Below are 16937 nucleotides of genomic sequence, written 5' to 3'. Positions count from 1 at the left end.
AAAAATGCATAGTATAAAGTATAAAAGAAATTAACCCATATTTTTCCAGGCAAGTTGTATGAAGTTGAGTGGATTTGCAACATAAAAATTTCTAGAATGGGTTCTATTCATCACTGCAGGATGATACTTTAGAAATAGAACAGTGCTCTTCAGGTAAAAAAAGTTATACATTTCCAGTATAGGGGTAAATTTTAGTCTAGGTAGAAATATGAAAAATGAGAGGCCTACAACTATAATGATGTCAAATTTGCATAGCACTACCAGTAGAATTGTGTACTTGAATGAAATAATTTCAATATAAAGACACAAGCAGTTTGAATGAGTAAGTTTGCTTTAAGAGTGTGTTTCCAAACAATAACGATGCAGCTGCTACTCAGAACATTTTCAGATTGTATCAACATTCAAATTATCCAGAAAAAGTATTCTTCATTATTAACTTTCAAACTACTGTTAAGGAAGCATTTCAAAGTATGTGGCAGATATTTGTACATAATTAAGCAAAAGTAACATAAAATTCTAAAACAGTGGATAAAATTTACAAAAATGTCCCAGTGACATAAAATTCAAAGAGATTCCGTAAGTGTAGTATCTGGAGACTTCCACAAGTGCTTGATCCACTGTTAGTGCTGCTGAGGACCTACAGGGAACCCGTTATTCAACTAGAAGTGTATGGAGTCTGCTTTTAATGCATCTCTAAACCTGAAATGCTGACACCTATTCCAGCATCAGAAAAAGGAGTATTCTTGCAAGCAATGACCTTTAATCCAGAGCAGGGATAGTTTATGCCTTTACTGGCTGTAGTTTGAGTTTTGCTCATCTGCATTTTAATGGAAGTTCTTCAGTAGCTTGTTATCCTCTGAAGTTTAACCCCTGGTGTTATAACTTGATCATTCCTGTCTCTCACACATCAAACATTCTTATTTATTAGAAAGTCAGTGAATTTAGTTGGATGGTTGCTCAGAATCATAGAATCGATGGGGTTGGAAAAAGACCTCCGAGATCAAGTCCAACCCTTGCTACAACTCCGGTCCCTTTCCCAGATCATGGCACTCAGTGCCACGGCCAAGCTCAGGTTAAAAACCTCCAGGGATGGGGAATCCACCCCCTCTCTGGGCAGCCCATTCCAATGCCTGAGCACTCTCTCTGCAAAGAATTTTTTTCTGCACTCCAACTTAAATTTCCCCTGTCAGAGCTTGAGCCCATCGTGCCCCCTTGTCCTATTGCTGAATGACATTTGGCAAAGTATTTTCCTCGCATTCAAACATCCTTTGTTATTTGTGCAAGCCAAAGCAGGATCCAGTACAACTAAACTCCAGCAATTCCTCCTTCCTTCTGTCCCACTGTTTTTAAGGATTGCTGAATGCCTCCCCAGGTTATCCTTGCAGCACAGAACACAGGGTCATAGAGGTGCCTACCACAGTGCAGCATTCTTCTACTATTTTATTTCTCTCTTTAGCATATTTTAAGTTATTTCTTATATTGTGTCTAAGATATAATGCCTACGTCATTTGTGCATTTCACTGAATGCAGTTTTTCACTTGTTTCCAGCTTGGACTGTGTAGAAGAAGAGCATATAGCTAAATAATGCACTTATACAAAGTGTCAAATTATCCATACAAAAACATGGCAGAGATGTACTTTGTGAAAGCTTGGCTTGGCATGAATGACTTTAAAAATATTTCAAACCCCCATACATTATTTTTTAGGACAAAAAAGTCTGTAACATAAAAGGAAAAAAACCCTTCGAGATCAGGCACTCCTGAGATTATCAAGCAATGAAAGAGTTCTGTAAATTCTTTGTTACCTCTTAGTAGTGAAGCATTTTCCCACATTTCTTTGGTTGAAAAACAAATAAAAAAACATCTATTACTTCTGTTGAAAGTTTCTATGCTAATAGTTATAATCTGCATAATGTGCAAAACCAAGATAGTCTTTACTATCTAAAGTCATCAAACAGAGACTGATAGCTAAGCATAAATATAAAAATAAACTTCCTTTCACCAAGGAAAAAAGTCAAATGCATGGGCATGTGAGGTTCATTTAGAGGAACAACACAATCCTCATCAGAGCAGAATAATTCTCTTAATGAGCTACTGGGCTCAATCTGCCACACTGGTTAAGGTCAGTGTATCACAAACTCTGCCTGTGACGTGTAGCCCCTGCCCAGATTTCAGAAAAACTGATTATACCACAAAAGTGCAGCTATTCAACCATTTACACTTGGAATTTGGGGTTGATCCCTCATGTAACCCCTTTCCATGGTCTGCAAATACAGTAAAGGCATTTAGAAGAGCTAACAAGGCAATATTGAAATATTTCAGGAAATATTTTAACCCCACAGCTGCTTGCACAGTAACAGGCAGCTTTTGTTTTAACAAATCGTTAAAAGCTGCAGAAGTTATTGAGAATTTCAGTCTCACCAATTTAAAAGGATAACTCTTTATTCCACCCATGAATATTAAGTGCATGAATCCCTAATAGTAGTTTGCTGTATTTTTCTCATCATGTTGTCACCATGATGACAATTTTATGGCACTGAGATAAATGACTATGGGAAAGATTTTTATGAGCTCTGTCTGATAGCAAACACATATTTCCTTTCCCAAGCTTAATTCCATCTTCCATTCCTGACCACTAGGATGTCCTAGTTCAGCAGGTGGGATCAACTATCACTGTGTGGGTGTGATCAAAGCTGTGTATTGCAGCCCCTCTGTTCATTCCCCAAGGACAATGACCATTAGCAGCAGCTGCCCAGGGAGCCATTGGCACCTTCACACCCAGCCTGAGGGGGCGGAGCTGCTAATGGGCCATCAACAGTTCAACAATGTCCCCTGGCTCCCAGAGTTAATCACCCATTGTGTGAGTCCCCGCCCAGGGGAAGGGACTGGGTGCTCCCTGAGGGTACATAAGTGGTGGGTAAGAAGACCTCAGGAACCTCTTGCCAGATCCAGAGGAGCAGTAGGACCTCGACAGGAGGAGATCACCACTCTCACCCAGACCACAGCCCTTGCCTGCACCAACAGGTTTTTTCACTTCCTTTTGCTTTGAACTTGGGGGAACCACGCGGGTCTCAGCACAAGGGCAAACAAACCCCTTTGGGTTTGTGCCCCAGGACACTGGGTTATACTGCTGGGTTTTGTGAGTTGAAAGCAATTTCTCTTTGTGTCAGTGTATTTATGGTAATATCTTTCATTAAATTGTAACTCTGACTTATAATCTCTCATGTGGTGGGTCCATTTCTCCTGCCAATTTATCTTTAAACCAGCACATAGGAACATTCCTTCATTCTCCCTCCTCCTATTTAAGCAAGAAGAGGTAGAAGATGCTCTCTATTATTTTCAGCCCTATTTTCATCCTCCTTACTTTTTGTGAGTAAATTTTAAACTTAAAAAATTTAAAATGTCTTAACTTATGTGCTGTTTCCCTTATGTCACCAGGATAAACCACTTGGAATGAAAGCAGTATGTTCTTTACACTAACATCACAAATGATGCAGCACCAGAGGTATGGGTTTAGAGGCACTAAACTCAGAGCAAGTCAACTAAGCACTAAAATGTGTTTGCCATAAACAGGCACCTGAGTTTTGTAGTTTTATCCAAGCAACTTTCCTCTTTTTTCAAATGTAAAAAAAATCCAATTGAATGTCAGATTTCCAAAATGGTGATTCTTCCACTAGTGATTTTTAATGAGTTGAGCTTTCAAGGGTGTTTTATTCCAAGCACTGAACTCCATAAAGACAAGTTGAAAATGAATTGTACTTTACTGTTTTCACTTCCCTTTATAGAAAAGTATTTTTCACTTCCCATTACAATGCCCTACTTATTGAGCTTTCTCAAGTTCATCTTCAATAGAGGAAATGTAAAACCAACCAAGATGAAGCTCAGATGTGAGACACAACTGAAAAATCTGGAAAGACAAAAAACTCAGTAATGAAACCCAGTTGTGTTGTTCTGACAGACCAGGACTACCACGATAAAAGTATCTCCAACTGTCAAGAACTAAACTATACTCTCCTTAATTAATTATCCTGGAAGAAAGACTAGACTGGAGGCATCTCTTGTCAGCCAGTGTCTTCAACCCCAAAACTATTGCCTGATGAGCGGTTTTCCAGAAACCTCAAGCTGAAAACCTTGGAGCTAGGAGTTCTGTAATCAAGTACTAAGAAAACTTTCTTATGCCTACTGTGCCTCCCTGGTGGGTCTTAACCTACAAAACACAGAACTCTGACATAAATCAAAATAACTGAAAGTTATTCTATGCCCATACCAGACCTCTGGATTTTTTCATCCAGGAGGAATGATTGGTGCCTTTACACTGTTCAATCTGTATCACTCAATATAGAGTGGAAAAAATATAGTAGGAATACTTATTATTGTTTAGCACAACAAGAATTAATCCAGACAGTAAGAAAATGGCAGGGCATGGTCAGTCTTCTTTCACAGTTAGAATTTTTTGGGGCCAAAATGTTGACTTTAGCTAATAGGACAAAGCAAATAAGCAAAGAAAGAAACAAAATAGGAGGATTAGAGTAGATTTACCTGTTCCTGGAGTTGGACATGGTTCACAAGGTTTGTTCCAGGCTTTTCCAACATTGTACGTGCAGCAACACATCCTTTTGGTCACATTGAAGGGCAGCTCATTCTCACAGGAGGTTCCATTGTAGCTTCTGTAGCAAAAGCTTTTCCTCATGTCTAGATGTGAGAAAAGAATCACTTGTGAAGTAACCAGTCTGACTTAAATAAATACCAACCCCCTACCAAACCAGAGAATGGTTCATTAACTCTGGCTGCTGCAAGCAACAGCAACACATGCATTTAAAAATAATTTAAGGGTTGAGGTGATCTAAGATGTGTGTTTTAGACTTATCTGAAATTTGACATATTTTCAAAGACATAAAAGGGAAAAAGGAAAACTCCCAAGAAATCACAAACATATTGTAGATACTTATGAGATTCATTGTTATAGAAAATCCCTGTTGCTGGAGAATATGCAAGTGGAAACAACTAGTGAAAATAAACTAGTGACCAATGAGTTCTACTGCTGAATAAGAGGACTTGAATTGTGCATTACAGTCACTGGGACCTATTTCCCATCTCCATGACATAAATGGGAGAAAAAGACAGTCCAAATCAACACACAGCTTCAGAACTGGCCTCATCTAAGAAAATGTAAGCACCCAAACAGTGTGATATTAAGACAGTTCTAGTAAAGATGGCATTTTGCATACCCATGCAGTTATGTCCTCCGTTCACCTGCATATATTCAGGTGGGCAAATGCAGGTGTAGTTCCCCAAGGTATTGTAGCAGGTACCAGGACCACAGACACCAGGATGTGCAACACACTCATCAATATCTACAGACCAAGCAAAAACACTGCAATTAACAAGGGGAAAGAGGTCTAAGTCATAGTAAATGTTTCTGAGAAATATGACCACAATAAACCATGCTAAGATAACAAAAATGCTTTATTTAAAGATTAGCATGGAAACTACAGCTCTGATTTGGGATAAACAGCTATTGTAGCAGCTGCTGAAAAGCAGTATTGTTAATGTCTAGTCCAGCCTTAGCTCTATAATTCAAAATTCTTGAATTCACTACCAAAATTACAGCAGTTTGTGCTGCATCAACTTCACAAAGAAAAAAGACTTCACACTTTCTTCACACAGGAGGGGTTTAGTCACTATTCAATTCTTGTAATGTGTTCATTACTCCACTAATAAAGGGCCTTTTAAATACTCTTTATAATAGGAAAGCTAAATAATCTTGCTGCTCTATTCTTGAATTTCTTACTTAAGCTCTTCGGGGTGTAAACCTTTTTTTACCCACATAATCTCAATTTTAAACCCAGTTCAGTCAGTTTTCTTCATCCAAATTTAGCAAAGCCTCAGAATTCACAGGCTCTCCTTTGAAAAGGAGGCATTTGTTGGGGGTTTTTTTCATTCCCTCTCAAATTGAATGGAGAAGCAGAAAATTACTTACAAGACCCCAAACTAGGAGAAACCAGGAAAGATTCTTTACACCTTTGGGTCTGTTTAGGATTTTTGATTCTAACACTTATGAAAAACCTCAAACATGAAAGGAAAACCACTATTACTTTTATTTCACATTGAGTAAATTAAACTGCTACTCTTCAATATTGTGAAGAGAACATCTTTTCACACCCCAAATACAGGGAATGTAGTGAAACTAGCAGGAGATACAAGGTGTTAAGGCCAGAAATCCTTAATAACCACCTTAGTCTACTGACTAGCTGAGGTCTAACATGTAGGCATAAACATTAATATATTCAAATGTTGAATTTCAAGTCTTATGCCAATCACATGAAGGATGCCAAAGATAATAATTGCAGGAAATTTTAGGTAAGGGTGTGGGTTTCCATATACCAAATCCACTTATGGATTTAAGGCTAAAAATTCGAGGTTTTCCTATTGCACTGTGACAGAGAAAGAGGTTTCAAGGGACTCAACCTTCACAGATTCTTGTCTCTTCACTGAGGTAGTAGCCTTTTGGACATTCACACTGGAAGCTGCCAAAAGTATTGATGCAATTTCCACCTTGGCAGAGACCTGGCAGCTCTTGACACTCATCAATGTCTGAAAACAGAGAACAAAACTCACTATATTTTCATTCCAGAATGAAAAGAAACCAGACATTTTAAACACTACCCCGAAATTTTACCAAGTAGTAGCTTTTAACTGACACATGTCTTTTTTTTTTCTTCTATATTTGGCATCTAATTCCTCATTCCTGTCCATTTATTGGAACCAGAGTTTTCTTTGTCTGAAGAATACTTCCTGAAACTTATACCATCCACTGATATACCATAATTTTCATAAAAGACTTATCCTTCAGGATCCAATTTTTAAGTCCCATTCAAGTAAGGAAGCACACAAAAGATATGCATCAGGTTATTTTTCTACTCAAGTGGTTTTGGACTTCTTCAATATTCTTTTACAGAGTGACTTTACATTGTGTTGTTGTCCAATTCATAATAGCAGTGGCTTTTGCTTTGCACTAAAGTCAGTGATTTCTGAAAAATGCAGTTTCTGCATACATCTCTCCAAAGATTACACTTTGTTCAATTTTTTTTTTTAATTTTTAATACCAGCCATCACAGTCATTGATGAGAAACTCACCTTCTAAAATAATAGTGATAGGATTTGGTCTGAATCCTTCTCCTCCTGGACAGAGAGTATTATATTCTGCTAAAGTAATAAAAAAAGAACATGTCAGTCTTACAAAGAGTAAAACTGTAAGATCAGAAATATAAAACTTCCCTTGTGTTTATAACAAATGTTTTTTCCTGCACTCATTGGTTTTCTACTTTTTAACTCTTACACAGTATTAAAGCAAGTGCAATAGATTAATAGAAAAACAAGGTAAGATTAAGAGCTCTGCTTTGTTACCATAAGCTCAGATATTCTTAAGGAAGCACAATGTATTTTTCTGTTTTGACTAGTTGCTTAATATGAAATGTCAGTACACCCTTGATAAAGATCTATGTGTTAAAATTGGAATTCATGCGACTACAAGGCTGTTAAGAACCACATGCTGAACATTTCTGTTGCATTATTCACTCAAAGAACTTCAAAGCTCTACAAAAGTGATAACTGTCCTTGGGTAACAGCGTTGAAAATACTCGAGACTGACTCAGACACACAACAGTCATGAACACTCTCTGAGAACTCCTGCAGCTCTCCAAATCAAAGCCATGATTTGAGTCCTAACCATTATTAATTTGTGTCCCAGGAGCATGGAATTGTTGAGTAATTCACAGTAGATGTATGCAATCCATTTAATTTTTAAGATGCATAAGCACATCTGCAAGCTTCTTTTTTTATCTTTTTTAATGGGAGAAAAGTAAAATAAAATTAAGTGCCCAAAACTAACCAAAATATATGGGCCTGGTCTAGCTGGAAATGACTTCTAACGATACCACTCAATTACTGTTGTGAGAACAGGCAGCAAGTCAGTGACAAAAGACTAAAGGTCAGGTATACTGATAGTCAGGTCCACACCTCTGCATCATCCCCTCTGACAGTGACAGGGAGATTGTCTTATAATTGTGCCAGAATACTGTCTTACAAAGCAAGTAAGTTTCCTGAATGACACATGTATAGTAACACAGTAAAAATTACTTTTTCCATCCCTAGTTACTATCTCGAAAGTAAGAGGGCAGGGGGAGAACAAGAGAGTATTTCCTTACTGCTGTTAACAGGGGGACACATCTCACAGGGGTTTCCCCAAGCCTTTCCCAGGGAGCAGCAACATGAGGAACGACTGACTCCGACCCCAATTTCAGTGTTGCAGGACAGGCTCCCGTCCCCTCTTGGTCCATACTTCAGGTAGCAACTGCCAACACGGTTATCTACGTACAAAGCACATATGACAGTGACCCAGGGAATGGAACAGCAGGTATTCATTTCACATTTCATATCCAGGAGGAAGAATTCAGGCAACCATTGTGCTTTTGAAGTCATTGGCAAGGTCGAAGCACACCTGTGTGCTGATAGGTAACAATGTCGAGAGCCAGCAGGGAAAATGGGGACATTTTCAGGTCCGTAAGTACATGGAGATGAGTTAGAAATGTCATGTCTTCCCAAGTCTCATCACAGCCTAATGTAGCCCATATAGTCCTCCCAGCTCTTCACTCCAGAAAGTATCAGAACTTTGCTTGAGGTCTGTGTCAGTATTTATTTGCCATATTTTGGTTGTGACTTGGCAATCATTACTCTGTGACTCCTTCTTGAGGCAGAGGCTTCAGCACAAGATCTCAGGCTCGTTATGAACAATAGGAACCTTGGAATGGAGGCAGAGCCTGTGATTCTCTAGCAGAATATGGGTAGCAAGTCCATCAGGAATTTCAGGGTTTAATATATGCTTCGACAAATTTTAAAACTGTGTAAGGAAACTATGAACACCAGTAATCAGTTAATTATTTTAACTCTTTCACTAAAAAACTAACATAACAGGATATGCACCATGTGAAAGGATTATTTTTCTGTCTTGCCACCCTTATTCCCATCAAAGCAGCCCCCTTGGCTGTGACTTCTAGAGTAATATTTTGAGTAGCTTTAACTTACCCACACAACCCACTCCAGTAGGATTCAGCTGGAAGTCTGGAGGGCAGTTACACTCATACCTTCCAGGAGTATTGACACAAAGACCATTGACACAATTAATGGGATCGGCACATTCATCAATATCTAAAATAGGAAAGTTGCTTTCATAAATCTGCTCTTTGGACAGAAACAAGGAATAATTCTACTTTCTACAACAAAATGAGCAAGAAAATTTCAAGTGCAAGCGAATTTTAGCTGAAATTGAAGGAAATAACTACTAAAAATTAACCAAACATTTAAGAATAACCCTTGCACAGCTGCATATTTATGGAACCATCCTTTTTGTTGATGTATTTCTGAAAAAGAATTACATACCTGTGCAGTTTCCCCCTGTTCGATCTAGTTCATAGCCATCATCACAGATACAATGAAACATTCCTGGTAGATTATTACAGGTACCAAATACACATATATTCTGGAAGGAGCACTCATCAGTATCTGAAGGAATATGTTAAGAACAAAAAGTTACATACCATTATACCATCACCATTATTATTTTCATCATAATAATTATCATTATTGTTAATCATTTATTTTTTGTTACTATTGTTATTATTATTATTACTGTTGTTGTGTATCATACTACTAAAAACTAATGAAGACACATATAAAGTTTTTAAAAACAACATTTTTGAGTTTGTGTAGAATACTACATAAAATTTGAATTTTTTTAGGCATTCTCCATTAAGCTGCTTGTTTTTCATTCCGATTTTAGCTGGAGTGAAGTAAATACAGAAGAACTGAGTTATGGGAACCATAATGAAAGCTAAGTCAAAAAACCAGTGAAGTTTTTTTCAGAATGTGCATTAAGCAGAATGAACTGTAACACCACACAAAGGTATCGATCATTTCCTAGCTCACAGTCTGCAACATCTCTTACTAATGGCAAGCAAGATTTTCAAAATATCCTTCACAAGTGTGCTAAGAAGAAAGAGAGGCTGCAGTCATCAACAGTTACTTACATCTTCTTGGAGAAAGAATACAGGGGAAAGCAATGTATGAATTACCTGTGATTTTCTCCATCCCCCATTAAACCAGCTAAATAGTAACTACATAAAGATGGGCTGAAATGCATGTAAAGGACTGCCTGCGTGCTCATCTAAATTGAAGATGAAATCAAGTTGGAACACACTGACAGAAAATTAGATGATTTTGTCAAATACAGCAGTAGAAAAAGAGTTAAATATTGACAGCACAGACGGCAAAGCTGTGGGTTTAGACACAAACTATAAAAGGCTTCTGAGATGAAGGTAAACAAGACAAGAAGGAAAAAACCCCTGCATGTACTGTCTGATAGCAAGACTTTTCAAGCTGCCAGAATAAAGCAGCTGTGGGAAAGGCAAATGCAACTCTAGCACGTACTAGTGAATTATTTTTAGTACAGACAGGGAAGTGGGAAGCATTAATGCCCTTCCACAAAGCACAGCTAAATCTCCATTTGAAATTCCAAGTACAGTGCTCTGTTCAAGAATGATGAACTGAAATTGCACAAGATGTACAAAAAGGGGTATTAAAATGATTAGAGTTATAAAATACCTACTTTGAGCTTGGCTGGCTTGCCAAGGTTGAGAAGTGATATAATGCCTCCTGAAAGAAAGGGTGAACTCTTGAGGGGAATTTGAGAGACAAATATTTAAGGGGAAATGAATGCCTAATATCCAATATCCCAAAGTCCTGAGTAAATTTAATCTGGAAATTGATGGATGGCTTCTAAGTACCTTGGAGTACAGCCATGGAATGCCCTCCAAATCAGGTCATTGAGGAGCTAAAGTACTGACTTCTCAAGGGACTTCTGAAGAAAGTGGGTTAATTGTCTTAGAATTATTGTGCTAAATTCACAGTTTGGGTTCTGACCCTTGATTGCAAGAATCAGCCAAGGACTGTCCTTATCACAGAACAAGTTAATCTATCAACTTTAAATGAAAGAAAGCAAAAGATAACCTCCTTTAAGTATTCAGCACACAGATCTGTTAGTTCTCCACACAATTTAATCAATGGAATGCTTTCAGATTTCTGTTGGAATCACAGTAACACACCAAGCATTTCTCCAAAATTCTTCAACTGCTGGTGACACGCTGTGCCAAAAATTAGAATTATACGTTTTTCAAAACATTGGTTGGCTGGAGTGGCCTGGATATATTAGGAGTTTTTTATTAGAACAGTGGCATGACTGTAATACAACTGAGCTGCGGAAAGAAACTCACTAAAGATGATGGACAGTATTTGGTAACAATCAACAGATCTCACTACACAGTGGTATAGCTAATCCTTCAGAAGCACCTGGAATTAGTTTAAATTCTGATTCACGTGTCAAATGCCAGAACGTGCCATGTTATAGACTGAACTTTAGAGACTAATTTTGGAATTTGTTTTTCCATGTCTCATCAAGAATTTTAATTTCCTAAGATGAGATGTGGTTTTTGCCATTAAATATGAAACAAGTTAAAAATTTTGGAGCAACAGTTAAAAAGGTTTCAATGATTACACCATCTTCTTATATTAAACAATAACAACAAGAAAAAGGTGTAAGAACACAAGAGGGAATAGAAGCTGGACTGGACTGGAAAGATAGCAATTCCTTTAGCATTTCAGATAACCTGCTACAATATTGAAGGTGAAAGGGTGATGATAAAAAAACCTTCCAGTGAGCATTTTAAGGATTGTTACTAATTTGTCCAATGTAGTGATTTGTCTACTTTGATTTTCCTGAAAACATTTATTTTTAAATGAGGTCACATAATACACTTTGTGTCTCCTACATAAAGACACTACAAGAAACCCAGTGATGAACACAGGATTTTGCACACACTATTCAGCAGTAACAAAAAGAAGAGAATTAAAACAACAACAACAACCAAACAAACAAAAAACCAACAAAAAAACGAAAACAAAAAACCCAAACCAAACAAGCTAAAAAAACACCCAACAACAAAACAAAACAAACTGAGACAAAGGCCAGGAAAACTTCACAAAAAGGGGAAAGCAACGTTCAGCATAATTCACATTGCAAAATAATGCTTGCTTGACAAAATTATCCATATGTGAAGCATGTGCTAATTTCTCTGCTTCCAGGGGGTCCCTCCAGCAGCCGATCCCAGCTCAGAGAACAAACTCCAGCTACAAACTGCAGCTCACCTTGGCAGGACTTGCTGTCCGAGGCAGGAGTGAAGCCCATCTCACACTCACAGCTGTAGGCACCAGGGGCGTTCAAACACTGCCCATTTTCACACAGATCAACATTTTCTGCACACTCATCAACATCTGTGGAAGACAGAAAAGTGTCTCTGAAATGACATGTTTCACCAGCAAGAATAAACATAAAAATATCCTGATGTTCATGGAACAAAAGTGCTGTTGGGCAGTGGAATCATAGAACAGAACATTTACATGTTGGTGTAAATTGGAATAATGCAGAAAAGCAAATGCCATTTCCCAAATTATCCTTTTCACCTTGCCACAATTCCTTACTCCTTGTTTTCACTAACACATATAGTTTTTTTTTAATAACACAAGCTTTTCAGACTCTACTTCTAGCTTTGACAAATCAGTTGAATACTTTGGTTAAAGCTAAAACTTTGTCTCCTGCTTCATATTTTTATGTTATTTTGACAATAAAAACATATTCAAGAGGCAAATTTTCGTAAGTGATTCACACACAAAAAATTATTTTCATACTAATTTTAAAAAACATTATTTGAAGATTATGAAAATTACCAGTACTGTTTGCACAACACTGGGGATTCTTCTAGTACACCCCTAAAGAGCTATAAAAGGAAGGCACTGACCATTGCAGTCATCATAAGGACTCATAATTTTGTCAGATATGCTTATCAAAAAAAAATGTTTTCTTCATTTTATTAGTCATAAGTATTAGTACCACATCTGATTTTTACAAAAAACCCCAGAAGATCTGAGTTAAACATAAGGACAATAGTTCATGCTCACCACAAATTTGAAATACAAAATCAAATATTTTTATTTATTAATAGTATTATTCTCAAAATCCCTTACAATACAAACAGAAGACTTTCTTTTTAAGGAGTAAAACAATTTTTGTTTAAAATTAGCCAGTTATCTAACAATGAGGGCATGCACATTACTTTCTAAGTATCTTACTACCATTAGGATGTATTTCTTCAGCCCTTCAAATGTGCTGATCACATACTGGGTGTGTCAGAATTTGAGAGCAGAGACAGTGTTGTATCTCCACTCTGTAAGTGGTAAAAACTACGGTGACTCACTACATGATCACTAATGTTTAATATAAAATCATTAACCTTTATATAGCCCTCGACATGTCTGTTAATTTTGAGTCACTCACTGTGTGACATGCAAAGCTCATTCTTAATAGAGAGCATTTATGAAAAAATTTAAAGGCAGAGGTGATGGGCAATATTTTTCAACTGTAATTTTTTTTCAAGAGTTCTATGTTAATGATAAAATCCTGTTTAACTAATACAGTGAGGGGAAAACAAGTGATGGCAGAGGCAGACGTGACCTACAAGACTGGAACTATAAGAACTTGCATTTAGTGTTCTTGACTAGATCCTGCTGCAATCAAAATAATTCTCATGGAGAAGAGGAAGAGGAAGCAGCAGACAGGAATTTCATCCAACAAACCAAAGGAAAATCAGATACCTTTGTTAGCATTTCTTATGCAGGTGGGAAGGTTCCTGATCTTAAAAGACACTTTCACACATGTTGCTCTGCACTTTGGGCTTGGATCTAAATTTCAGAGGTTCCATACAAGAGAACACTCAGAGACAAGTCAGATTTCACAAAACTTCTTACCAGAACAAGTAAATCCATCCCCAGTGAATCCCTGGGCACAGGTACAGTGGTAGGAGCCAGGGGTGTTCACACACTGAGCATCCACACTGCACTGCTGGGTCCCATTGGAACATTCATCCAGATCTGCACATAAGGGTTTGAAAGTGCAGCAACAGAGCAATTAGTGTATGCAATTAGCTGACAATTAACTGTCCAGATAACCAGCACAACTGCAAACATGTTTTATGCCACCACAAATACACAAAGTTCTCACTAGATGACACAGGGTTGAGTAAAAGGATTTAATTTTAATATTTCTTCCTTTAAATTAAAATGCATGGGATTGGGAAAAGTATTTTCAAGCAACAGATGGAATTCAGCTCACTCATTGTGTGGTTGTTAATATCCTGTTAGAGAACTTGAATTCAAAATTAGTGAAAAAAACCCAATAAACGAAAGAAATGCAGTGAGGTAAAAATCTGCTACATATTTAGAAAGTCTCCTCAAGTAATTAAGAAAGTGAAAGCAGTGAAAAACCACTGGGATGTCAACTTGGATGGAGGAAAAAAAGAAGACAGAAAAAAGCAAAAAGAAGAAAAGAGAAAAAAAAAGGAAAAGGAAAAAAGGGGGGGGGGGAAAGGAAAAAGAAGAGACTTCACTTTCCCTCAAGGTCACATTTGATGGGAATGGCCCTGTGGGTCCATGACATGAGTGACATTAGCCAGGGCTATGGGGTATCAGTCCATCCTCACCTGGAATAACACTCTGTACCCAAGAGCTCTTTCTAGCTATCAGGGTGCTGCCAGAAAAATTCTTTAACATTTTCTCCTTCATCTGGGACTTTCAAAATAAAAATAAATTTAAAAAATAGAACTTAATGTACTTTTAATTAATTGATAATAATAAAGACCAAGGGCCTCCACTTTTTCTCATATATGACATAAAAAGATTAGAAAATCTGGCCTGCAGTGAAACCTCATTATATGGTTCTCCTTCCACATATTACATCAATAAAGCCTAACTCTTAAGCAAAGCTCCTCTACCATAGACCCCAAAATATTTTGAAAAAATAGGTAAATATTACAGTCTTTTAACCACCAAACCCACATGTGAAGCCAAAGGGACACACACAAATTTTATAGTCCAGCAAAAGTAGAATCGAGTTTCTCATCCCTCAAGTCCAAACTGGTTTGTGTCAGTGCCTACAAACTAAATATACCACTGGACATTTACAAAAATCCCCAGCTTTAAGTAATAGAAATAATATCTTACTGAGAGGAAATTACAGAACAAAGTCCATTTCATTTTTTACTGTGTTTTTTTCTTTATTTTTCACATTTTGCAGTTGTGCGTAAACTTTGTAAAATGGATAGTTACACAGTCAAGCTTCTGAGACAAACCCATACGTTTTCCTCAGAAAAGCAAACCCCAGAAACATAAGAATCTTTCATATCCATCCATAGAGTATAGCAGGCAGAAGAATTATTCCTTGTTTCTAATGGAGTAATGACAGAGTTCAGGGGAAAAAATATAAGATAAAATAAATAAAAGAGAGAGAAAAGCTTTATTCCCTGAACACTTACCAATACATTTAATGCCATTTCCAACCCATCCTTCTCTGCAACTACATTTAAAACTTCCTGGTGCATTGACACACGAGGCATGCATGTCACAGTTGTGAGCACCAATGTCACACTCGTTCACATCTACAAACACAAAATAAACCATTAGTATTTACATCAGGAGCACCAGAATACTACACATTCTGTTCCTTTTGCATGTTGCTTATTTCCACTGTGCAGGCATTAAAAAACAAATGTTCAAGACCACAATAATTCAAGCAAGTTACTCCGTATTCCATACTAATAAAAAATAGTGACAATTATGTTTTTTTTGTTTAATTTTTTTCCCCTTTTGTCCTGTTCTTAAGGCTTACACAGCCATTTCCTGCAGCTTGAGTTGTCAGATGAGCTCATACTTTGAGTACAGGTGACAAAAGAGTCCTGATAAAATCCTTCTAACACAAATGCAGCTGTGCCCACCCAAGGTATGTTTTGCACAGATGTGTTCACACAATCCATACTGATAAAAGCTCTGCCTTTAAAATTAGTTCTGTGAGGGGTCTCTCCCACTGATTCTGGTCAAGGAATGCTCAATTTCAAACTCTGCTAACAGATTTAAACATTTATATACACTATTATGCACAGATACAAATCTCTGAGCTGTGTGTGAACACTTGGGCACTTATTTTACCTGAAAGCCAACCAAGGTAAGGGCACACTATGACCCTGAGATTAGCTCAGTTGGTTAAAACTTGGTTGTAATAATGCCAAGGTCATGGGTTCAATCCCCTGTGGGGGCCATTGACTGGAGGCTCGATGATCATTGTGAGTCCCTTCCAGCTCAGAATAGTCTGTGATTCTGTCAATCTGCTTTACCTGTGCATCCTGTGGTTCCCTTCTTGACTGAGTATCCGACTTGACAGTGACAAATGAGGGAACCTTTGGTGTTTTCACACTCCCCAAACATACAGATGTTGGAATTCAAATCACATTCATTCACATCTGGAAGTGCACAGGAATTGATTATTATTTGAACATCATTGTCCTTTAGCAGCATACTTTGGTTTTTTGAAACACTTTTAATTCAGGTGAAAACATCAGTGGCACTTTCAGTACATGTGGCATTTATTTATTAGGGACCTGTAATCCTTAAATTCCCTAAAAACAAATAAGCATAAATGTGTAGTCCAGATAACACAGCATTTTCAGTGTTGTTTAGAATGTCAGTGAAATGACTATGAAGTAAATTTCTTCTTATGAGAATCACTCAAAAGCATTTTCTTAAAACAGAAGAATTTAGGCAGTAAATTGACTGCCCTTCTGATGCACTCAAGTAATCCCTTCTCAGCAGAGATACTCTAGAGGAATCATACCAATGTAATAAAATTACTGCAATTTTTTTGAAACTGTATGACCTGATTCATCTCTAAGACTTTCCAATTCTTTTCTATCCTTCCTGACACAAACAGCAACAGGCAAGAAA

General features: G+C 37.4%; 1 protein-coding gene across 1 annotated transcript in view; it reads right to left on the bottom strand.

Moving 5' to 3' along the window:
- Positions 1–16937, bottom strand: part of FBN2 (fibrillin 2) — a 146577-nt gene that overhangs the window by 36352 nt on the left and 93288 nt on the right. Inside the window, exons 31-41 of the mRNA XM_071580039.1 lie at positions 16331–16456; positions 15476–15598; positions 13914–14036; positions 12258–12383; positions 9438–9560; positions 9084–9206; positions 8207–8368; positions 7137–7205; positions 6468–6593; positions 5228–5353; positions 4539–4691 (exon numbers count right to left, since the gene is read on the bottom strand). Of these exons, the coding sequence (XP_071436140.1) occupies positions 4539–4691; positions 5228–5353; positions 6468–6593; positions 7137–7205; positions 8207–8368; positions 9084–9206; positions 9438–9560; positions 12258–12383; positions 13914–14036; positions 15476–15598; positions 16331–16456 (1380 nt within the window). The remainder of the gene's footprint in view (positions 1–4538; positions 4692–5227; positions 5354–6467; positions 6594–7136; positions 7206–8206; positions 8369–9083; positions 9207–9437; positions 9561–12257; positions 12384–13913; positions 14037–15475; positions 15599–16330; positions 16457–16937) is intronic.

Source organism: Pithys albifrons, chromosome Z (genome assembly GCF_047495875.1).
Source record: "Pithys albifrons albifrons isolate INPA30051 chromosome Z, PitAlb_v1, whole genome shotgun sequence".
NCBI lineage: Eukaryota > Metazoa > Chordata > Aves > Passeriformes > Thamnophilidae > Pithys > Pithys albifrons.
This window is presented reverse-complemented; position numbering and strand designations above follow the sequence as displayed.